This window comes from Papilio polytes, unplaced genomic scaffold, assembly GCF_000836215.1.
Source record: "Papilio polytes unplaced genomic scaffold, Ppol_1.0 DF822067.1, whole genome shotgun sequence".
Classification (NCBI taxonomy): Eukaryota; Metazoa; Arthropoda; class Insecta; order Lepidoptera; family Papilionidae; genus Papilio; species Papilio polytes.
Genome location: NW_013527137.1, coordinates 1,787,861 through 1,798,411, shown reverse-complemented (window position 1 = coordinate 1,798,411; position 10,551 = coordinate 1,787,861). Strand labels below are relative to the sequence as shown.

The window sequence follows — 10,551 nt, the reverse complement described above, 5'->3', positions numbered from 1 at the left end:
TTCATGCGGATGCGAATATCATGCAAGTAGCCGGGCAGAGTTCCTAGCGATCAATGATTTAGTAACGCGGGTTTAATTTATGAACCTCTGCGTAATTGCCTTGAACCAGAAAAGGCGGCAATACTACTGTTCATCTATACTATTATAAAAAAGCGTAAACACACACTCTTTTGTGGCGTAAGATGTCAGCAATTGCAGCATATTTTTAAATGATTATTTTTTTTTATTTAAAAAGCCCTACACTTATGTCACGCTTAAGGATATATATTTTCACGTAATTAAACTTAGGGGGTATACATTTTGGATAAAAACCCTAATGTGGGAAAGAGACCATAAGTTGCTGCCAACATAAAGGAAGCAAGATTGTCAAGGTTTGTCATGTCATGTCATTTTGACATTTGCTATTGATAATTTGACACATGTAAACAATAAAATAAAATTTTCCAATTTCATATGGATGAAGCCGCACGGGAACAGCTAGTTAAGTATAATGCTCCTATTTTAATTTTAATTACTTATTTACCAATAGGATTACAATAGGATTACAATAAAAATATTAACAATTAAGTTATCATTGTTTTAATTCTTCATTAATAGACTTCAGTTACATAATAAAGACTGAGATGATGATGATGACGGTTTACATATTTTCTTAACATCCGCATCCGCATCCGCATCCGCGGATGTGAGCCCTCAAAACTCCGCACCCGCATTCGCATCCGCAGATGTGAAAAAATCAACATCCGCAACATCCCTGATAACAAGCAACGAATTTCCATGTAACAAATCCATTTTCTTTTATAAAACATACTATGGATAGATTTACACAACATAAAAATAACATGTTTAGAACATACGTAAAGATGCGACTTGAATAGTCTCAAAGTCTTTGTAGGCTCGATTGTAACGATGCTTAACAAGCAAAACAATTTTCAAGTGACTTGAACTTAGCACTTAACGGTACATTTGAATAATTTATTCAGCTACGCTTCTCGCTACATGTTAATAAAATATTCAGCGTCTTACAAAAGAGTTCAGAGAATTCGTTAATATTTTTATTCGTAAATTTATATAATTCTTTAACTAACACATAAAGGTTTTTATAACAGTCATTATAAATATTCAAATATGAGGGAATTCAAGAGGTTTCTTTAATTTAGTTTTCTAATGAGTTACTCTAGAAACAATAGAAGCGGACATTTTGTAGTTAAAAATGAAATAGTTCAATTATTTTGCAATGCAACGTCATTTTTTTAATATGTATTTTCGCTAATGTCAATTATTTTAGAGAAAATTTATAAGACTAGAAGTTGCTTACGAATGCGTTTGCGTAGAGTTAAAAAAATCTAGTAAAGAAGCCTATTAGAGATAAAGTAGCTTTCTAATGAATGAATTTTTAAAATTGAAGCATTAGTTTTACAAATGTTCCTCATAATATTAGTAGTTGTAGGTTTAGTTATATTTGTTTCGTAAAAAAGATACACAAAGACAAAAGTTTTAGCTTAAAAATATACTGTATATTGCGGTTATTATTTTAAACGAGGCACTCGAGAGCAGCAGCGGTCAGTCATTTATAACTGTAACGACGGCTTTGGGCTGAATGAACGATGATTCTCTTTAAATTTATACTGTTAAAATCCTTTGTGATACAGAGATATATGCACATTACCAAGTACAGACACATGTAAAGATGATTGATTTTGTACAAAACTAGCTTTCGTCCGGAACTCCGTCAGCGTGCAATTAAAAAAAAACAGAAGAGAATAGCCTATGTATTCTTCAAGACTATCCTGTACATCTATACCAAATTTCGTCGATATCTGTTCAGCCATTTAGGCTACAAACTCTAACAAACATCCATCCATCCATCAAAATTTTTCATTTACAATATGATTGTCCCGCAGTCCTAAAAATTAAAGTCGGTGAAAATCTATACAAGTAGACAGTCAAATCAAGTCTAGTCTTTACGAAAGTGATGTTAGTTCTGTACATTATTATTGCACATTTAAGGAAATCACTTCATAGGATAATGTCAATAAGTCTCAGGACATTCCGTGCGCCAATATCGAAGTTTTCTTTGAAATTAATACAAAATGTTTATTTTAATTGATTTAGGTTATTAATATGTCGATAATACAATAAAGTAACTAGTTTTAATTAAATAAAGTGACAGAATTCTTCCACTCCGTCCTCCACGCATTCCGTTTTAAGCACTAATATTTGCAAATCTCGAGTTTTGAATTTAACAATTACCGTCACCCAACAAAGATGGCCGACAACGTCTTAATATTTTGTGAAGCACGAAGGCGCTTGAGATTAAATGAGATTATATTTTCATAATAACTTCACAAAGATAGGTCAAGCGCTTAAATTGCCATTGTTTACTTTGAGCAAACCTTTTTAAGCAAACTTAAACATTCTCAAAATAAGAATAAGAATACGTAAGAATTGTCAATTTTTTATATTTACAATAGATCTTACTACTATTGTAGGGAAAGTTTGTTCATAAGTATCTTTAAAATGACTCACCGGATCTCTATGTCATGATATAAAATAGTTTGGAAAAATACATAGGCTATTTGCTGATTTTTTTTTAATTCCGCCCAGAAATCGCCGACTCAACGCATTTTTATTACATTTGTTTCTCGATGTTTTTCAGGTGGTCAATTAACTGGACAAGTATAGTATAATTTGCATATTGTAAATTGTTTAATTAGATTATTAATTGTACTATAACAATGTAGGTCGTGTAAGAAAGGGAACGTTTTCAATTGCCCCTGTAGAGGCGCCCCCGTGTCTCGCGGCAAATGGCCGATAAAAGATGTCGTAAAATCAGAGTAATGTGGGAAATTAAATTGGAAATACTTTTGTACTTGTTAATTTAGATTTATTTATAAAACATAAACATTTTTCATTGTTACGTACAGATATTGATAAAAGTAACGATGTACTGTAGCTCCTCATATTTAGAAGATACGTGTCATATCTTTTCTGTCATATCCGTACCCTTCCCGTTGATGTCCCGTTTATTATAGCTTATTTTACTCAATGATAATGTAGCTCTCTAACAGCGTAAGAATTTTTGAAATCGGTTCAGTAGTTTTGGAGATCTTTACATTATTAGTAATTGAAGCTACAAAAAATCTATTATAAACATTTCCAATTTAAGTTCACTACTTGTAACGCTCTAGTTATTTTTATGGACTTCATGTTATTTATTATTCGTAATTATAATTCAAATCAATTCAAATGGAAGGCCTTGGTGCCTCTGGCTACATGATTAATGAGATACCTGGTAAGGGAGAAATCCCTGGACATTACGACAAACGCAACGCACTGTGAGGGAATTACATAATATTCCATTAGAGACACACCACTCACATATCAACTCACAGTAGTATAAGTTTACTTAAGTATATAGTACAGATTTATCATACTAAACAGTAAGGAAATACTTTAGTGAATATTAAAAAATAACCCTTTTGTTGTTATTCATCTGAGAAAGCCGGGAAAATATTTCATAAGTAGGCCAGGCGACGGGTCGACGCCAAACGCAGACTTTGAAGATCGAAGGAAAGCAAATCTTGCATCCGTGAGCTTTGAATATTATGTAGTCATTTTTATTTATTGAGCTTCAATAATGGCTTTTGAACTCTGATTGAAACCAAATATATGTCACATTCATTTGTTTTTCCACTTTTAGATTATAAAATTGCTATTCTTGATTAGAAATCATGTGACATGAAAGAATATTATTTTGTTAAAATCTACAAATAATAGTCGTACCAACTAAATACTTACCATATCCAAAAAACACTCTAATTCAATGAAAAATGTAGATATTTGTTAAATATTTAATGTACTTAGGCGAAAAAGACAACTCTATTGATTTAATTTCAATTTAATTACAGTATAGATTTTTTTGTATTATTTTGTACGTATGGAAGGTGTAGAAAAGGTGAGAAAATAAAACAATAGTTTAAATTTATATTTATTTTTTCAACCTAACAGCTTTGTAACTTTCATAACTTAACGTTTACCAGCTAAGTATAACAGACGCACTCGACTAGTGAACATTGTTCATATATTATGCTAGTTTCACACGAAGGCAGATCATCGTGGTAGAGCAGTTGATAATGCAGTACAGCCATTGTTGAGTTACACACTCACACACGTAATCGTAGATGTCCATGGACAAACTTTATATCAAAACAGTTTTATTTTGATTTTGTGGTTAAAGGGTAGCAGTACTATTCTCTTTACTGCTCTGCTACACTATTCCCCTCCTGTGTAAACCTAGCATTAGGCATTCATACAGTCAGTACCGAAAAACAATTATTTACTTTTTATCACGAAGTTGCCTATATCACGAAAATACTATACTTATAATTACTAAATTCCCATTATTCAATTCATTTATACATTTTCTATGAGATTAAGCAAAGATACTCCGTGTTATTTCTTGGCTATGGTTGTCTGAACAGTGAAAACCACGCTTATAAAGATAGTGATCGCTTTGTTCTACTGTTTTTTTATTATTTTACAGAATATAAAAGTGGAAGAGGATATTTAGATAATTATAATTTATGTCATTGATTTTTTATGAAAAATTAATTTTAATCTCGCATATAATTTTAACAAATCTAAAATTATTTTTTGTAAGTTTATGATTTGGATTTTTTTCAATATTTTACTAAAATAGAGGAATAATAAAATTTTAATGTTATAAAGTCTAAATTAGAATGCATAAATATTTTTGTCTTTGTAGATATCTTGGGAAAAATAATAGGGTTTAAATTTTATATTAAGAGTAACCTATGGTAATGTAGGGTAGTAGATAACAATTACATGTCTAATATTTCACCTAAACATACATTAAGTTCGAAGTCCATTGACAATTACTCTCAAGCTACATTAGAAATAGGAAAAGGCACAGTCGAAGTATAAAATTTATTGCTGACATCCTTAACTAATTACGTCTGATTTCCATATTAAGAACTGTCGAAGGTAAATTTTATAAATTCAATACAGATAATAGATTTCATAGATAATAGAGTATAAATTATATTTTCTATATCCATCTTTACAATACAATAGACAAATAAAGAAAAATATGATAAAGGGATTAAAATTCAATTCCAATATGGATATAAACGTTTTGAATAATTTTAGAAAATACTTTTTTGGCACATCTAACTATATTAATATATAACAGAAATTAAATTTCGTTAATATTCAGTGCTGTAATACGATAATTAACAAGTCCAATATTATTTTTTAATCTATCAACTAAACTCCTGTGCGTTTTGACAGTTAGATCTACTGGTAATTAAGTCGTAATTAAGAAAATAGGATTTTTGTAATCAGAAAATAGTATTTCAATTGTTTTATAGATGAAATATGCAAACTAATTTTCATTCTTCTATATTGTTATACAGAACCAATGTTTAAAGCACTTTTTAGTGCATAACTAAGTAAATAATACTGCTATTTCCTAATTGAATCGTTGTCTTACACAATATTTAACTTCAATGATTTTGAAACCTCCATTTTATTAGAATTGACAGATTAAATATAACTACACATTTATACATTATTTTAACACTAAACATCGCATCGTTTACATCAATTTTGAATGTTTTTGACACTATTTTAAATTATGGTGAAAGTTTGATACAACCCGTATTGACAGCTCCTTTAAGGCAATATATTGTATGACGATCATATGGAAACTATGATAGTTAGGGCCTGTATCACCAAATTGTAAATTGTCTGATAACAATCCAACGTGACGTCATTTTTAATCTATCTAGCCTCTATTAGCCAATGGTGGGACAGGACCTTAAGATTGCTTTCTATTTTTTTACTTAGTATATCTTAGCTGTCAACACGGATTATTATAACAGGTATAACATGTTTTACCATAAGCACCGTACTAAATATAACTAAGATAATGAAGGGATATTAGTTCACGTAGAAAACAATCTCACCACAACAAATTGACTAGTCCTAACGCTACACTCAATAACTTTTTAATTAACCTTAAATTTATTAGAGTCTGTGAAGTATTCAAACCGGCCGCATTATTTGATGAAGTGAAGAGGACAGCGAAGATGATGGGGAAAACACAAGTGTTGTCTATAGTTTTTTCAAGCACTGGCACTATTTTTGTCACCCGCCGGTTGTAACAAGCGAAGACTGTCGAAAGTGACTGCTCTGTCATGTCTGTCTTCACCTTTAAGCAACCGGATTCAATCTTCTTTCGTCTCATATCAGTCCAGTTGGAATATAAAGTATAATAATATAGAAGCAAGGTAGGAATTGATGGAAACTCTTTAATATCTTAGATGTATACTTCATGATGTTGTTGCGGCCGGCCCTGCCTGGACTAGGACCCACATTCCGTTAGTTCTACAGTATCATCTACTTCTGGTTTCGCATTCTCTATTTTTCTTCGTTCTGCAATAACGATCCTAATACTTTCTTCTTCACTTATAGGTTGCTCGACAGAGTCTGGTGTTAAATGGGATTTTAAAGAATTGTGGCCTACATCACTATTCGCAGCAGACTCTATCGAAGACCGCTTCTTTGACCCTATAAGTCTTAGACTTTGTCTCGTAGATGGGACGGCTAGGAGAACTGGAGTAGGCCTAAGTAGCCGGGCTTCTTCGCCTCTTAAGGAATTTCTTTTATCTACTCGTTGTCTTCGATTGTTTGCAAATGAATCCCGTCTAGGTGGACTACCGGGCTCTAGTTCTTCAATATCGTCAGCGTCAATAAAACGTGCGTCTTCTTCGTATAAAGCAGCTCGAGTGCTTACAAAAGATTCCAGATTACGTCTTCCAAATGCATGAGGAGATAATGAAGCTCTTCTTTGCGGTACTGACATAGGCGATGGTAGAAGAGCGTGATGTGAATGTAGCGTGCGACGCCGACGTATGGGTGATGGTATCGGTTGCTGTTTTGGTTCACTGTACGTGAAATTCGCTGGAAGAGATGGTACTTTGTTCAAAGGTCTAGGAGGTGAGGTACATTGTTCTAATGCACGACATAAAGCACGATCTTCTTCGTCGTCAGCTTCTCGCTCCAATTCTCGTTCAAGCTCTACGTCCATGTCGATTTCATCTTCCATTTGTTTGTGAGATTCTTCTAGGTGTTTCATTAGTACCTGGGGAGATTTAGACAAGATTAGTATAAATAAAACTCTGAAAACTGGTATAGTTAAAACTATTTAAAAATAAAATAAAAAGTGGAATATCAAATTACTTACAGCCACAACTACGTTGACGAGAACGAATTGAGCCATCAATACGAATACAACGAAGAATATCGGCGCAATTATGGTTGATACACAACAATTTCGTACACAGTCCACAGAGCTGTCGCAGTCCTCTCTTAACGTATCTTTCATAATACCATTCCAGTTATCTCCAGTTGCCACCCGAAATAGAGTTAAAAATGCCATCCCGAAATTCGCAAAATGCGCATGTTCACCGAGACCTAAAAATTAAGCTTGTTAGATTTGCACTTATTGTTTTAAATAAATTTTAAGAAGACTTTTACCTTGACATGGAATATCATCGGAACATTCTAGGCGTCCAAATAATTCGACTCCCAATGCCGCGAATATGAAGAATAATAGAAAAAAGAGGAGACCTAGATTGCCGACTTGTGGTAGAGCCTGCATCACGGTGTCCAATAATGCTCGTATACCTTTCGCCATTTTAAGCAATTTTAGTACCCTCGCTATTCGTAAAACTCTCATTACTCTCATAATTGTAGGATTTATCGGTATTATATTGGTTTCTAATTCTTCTAATACTATTCCAACTATGGAAAGGATTACTATAATCACATCGAGCTGATTCCATTTGTCTTTTAAGTAAATTTTTATTCCCAAAGCAACTAGTTTCATTACCGCTTCAAGTATGAAAACAGCGGTGAAAAAATAATTGAAAATCTTTAATGCATATTCTAGAGCTGGGGGCATTCTGTAGTATTCAATAGCCATTGTGACAACGTTCAGACCAATGACGCCGGCAATGGCTAGGTCAAAATACTTCGATGTTACGACGTTATGCACAAAGAGTCTGGTCTGGCCGTAATCCGCGTAATAAGGTCTTTGGTGCATTTCTAAAAGAAATAATTACCATAAAATATAGTAAATGAATAGGTGTGTATTACAAATGATTTTAGTAATTCTTACTTCGTCTTTTCTTTTCCATTTGCAGAGCTCTTTTAGCAGCTCGTCTAACTCTTTCCTCTTTTTCTTGCTCTTCGCGACATCGGTGAAAGTTTTCGACAACAACTCCCACAAACATGTTCAACACAAAGAACCCAACTAGCAATATAAATGCAATGAAATATAATAAACGCCATTCTGAGTAATTAACAATTGGCTGTAAAAATACAAATACATTAATAAAATTGTTACGAAACGCCAATAACCTAATAGTTGGGGTACGAATTTTCGATCACAAGGGGTCGAATCCCGTAATTCGACTATTATTGTAAACCATATGCTAACACAAGCCTAGATCTTAGCTGGAATGGTACAAGAAATATTAGTAAATTATCAAAAATCTCTTAATGCTTTCATAAAAAAAAATTGTAAGGAGATATAATTAAATGAATTAACTACCGTACTGAAGTACGATTACAAAACTGCTAACCTGTTGATCGACTCCAACTGCATCTAATCCCGTATACATAATATTGACCCAGCCGTCTCTTGAGCTCAGGACAAACAGAGACATAAGAGCTTTGCCTAAATCATCGAAGTTATACTTTCGGTTCACCCACACGTTTCCTTCGATAGCTAAGCAATCCGTTCTGTTTTTAACATTTTTAATATTAGCTCCTTCGCAGTAGAAGAACGCTCCTTTGAATAACTAAAAAAACAAAATAAGTTTTAAAAGAAATGGTACCAAAGTCACGCACACTTGTGACTTCTCAAAGTATTTATTGAGAAGAAAATTTAAATAGATACAGCTGATGAGTTAAATGATAATAATATTGCGAATGAAATGAATATTTTTAACCTCTTGATGAAAACGACAGAGCTGTTTGCATGCATAGAAATTTTTTCTCACCTGAACTCCCAAAATGCCGAATATGATGAAAAATGTACAACATATGAGAACGATATTCCCAATAGGTCGTAATGAAGACAATAACGTTTGAACAACTAGTTTCAGTCCTGGTGCCCTGTTAATCACTCTTAAAGGCCTCAATGATCTTAACAATCGAAATACCTATAAGTTCAAGAATTAATGAATATCACAAAGATTTCTTTCACAACAGTTTGTGTTAATACTCACTCTGAGAATTCCGAATATTCGAGGGCTCGATTCTGATACAAGAGACATCAATAAATCAATTATTGAAATGATGACAAGGGAACCGTCCATGATATTCCAACCGGAAGTAAAATATGCTTCGGGTCCGTAGAACATTCCAGATGCCACAACCTACAATTTGAGTAGTTGTTTAACATTGTAATGAATTTTGATCTAAATCTATTCATGATATGAAAAAGCTATCCCAAGAATATGAACTATGGACATCATAATTGTTATTTCTAAAGATTAAAATTGGTTGATCGAACTATATATCAATCATCTTAAATATGACTAATGTACCTTAAGTACAGTATCAAAATGATTTGATAAACAAACAAATGATCTTTCGCAGAATTTTGTTAATCCACTATGGTCGTTCCGATAAATTCTTGGTCTATTAAATTCAAATCGTGGTTCGTTTACCTTTATGAGCATTTCAACAGCGAAGACTGCAGTAAAGACATAGTTGGCACTTGAGAGGAATGCTCTCTCTTTAGAATCCGGAGGTATGTTTGGTCGTTCCATTGCCAGTGTTATACAATTGAGTGCGATAAAGAGTAAAACGATGTTGTCGAACCAACTCCTTGTTACCATCCATGTGCAGAATTTTCTAATACTATAATAAAAGTTTTATTACATTATGAGTAGAATATTTTGGAAGAAACATTTTTTCACAAGTTTACAGATTTTTGTATCAAATCATTTGAGAATTAAATCTGAAATTCTTACTTATTATCTGGCGGAAATATATAGAGTGCGTAATCCTCTTTTTCCTTAAGACATCCTGTTGGTTCCATAAAACGAAAAAGATCCTTAAATCTGTATTGATGTCTATTGAATCGTGACGAAAATAAACACATATTGTTAGTTATGGTAACCTAAAAATGAAAAGAATATGTTACCAAAACTGCTCAAAATCAAATAATCTCATAATGTTACTTAAAACAAGAACAACTTATGCTTTGTACAATATGTATCTTCTAAATTTAAATGCAAATGTTCAAAAGATAGCACACATTTAATTAAATGAATACAATGTAATTAATATAGACACTCAATTGACTTAAAATTAATTAAGTATTGATTAATTTCATCCACAATTAATTTGTCTTAAAGCTTACCTCTTCATTTATTTGTTTAATTAATGGTAGTGGTTGATTGTTGGGTCGTGTCGGTAAAACAGCAGTTTCATTTCGAGGTTTTGTCGGTA

At 32.6% G+C, this 10,551-nt stretch overlaps 1 protein-coding gene across 1 annotated transcript in view; it reads right to left on the bottom strand.

Moving 5' to 3' along the window:
- Positions 1-5,228: 5,228 nt before the first annotated feature.
- The window catches only part of LOC106106823 (voltage-dependent T-type calcium channel subunit alpha-1G-like), a 74,718-nt gene continuing 69,395 nt past the window's right edge, over positions 5,229-10,551 (bottom strand). The window contains exons 26-35 of the mRNA XM_013287482.1: positions 10,463-10,544; positions 10,071-10,219; positions 9,765-9,957; positions 9,321-9,470; positions 9,093-9,254; positions 8,673-8,891; positions 8,207-8,399; positions 7,564-8,133; positions 7,271-7,500; positions 5,229-7,168 (exon numbers count right to left, since the gene is read on the bottom strand). Coding sequence (XP_013142936.1) covers positions 6,389-7,168; positions 7,271-7,500; positions 7,564-8,133; positions 8,207-8,399; positions 8,673-8,891; positions 9,093-9,254; positions 9,321-9,470; positions 9,765-9,957; positions 10,071-10,219; positions 10,463-10,544 — 2,728 coding nt within the window. The 3' untranslated portion in view covers positions 5,229-6,388. The remainder of the gene's footprint in view (positions 7,169-7,270; positions 7,501-7,563; positions 8,134-8,206; positions 8,400-8,672; positions 8,892-9,092; positions 9,255-9,320; positions 9,471-9,764; positions 9,958-10,070; positions 10,220-10,462; positions 10,545-10,551) is intronic.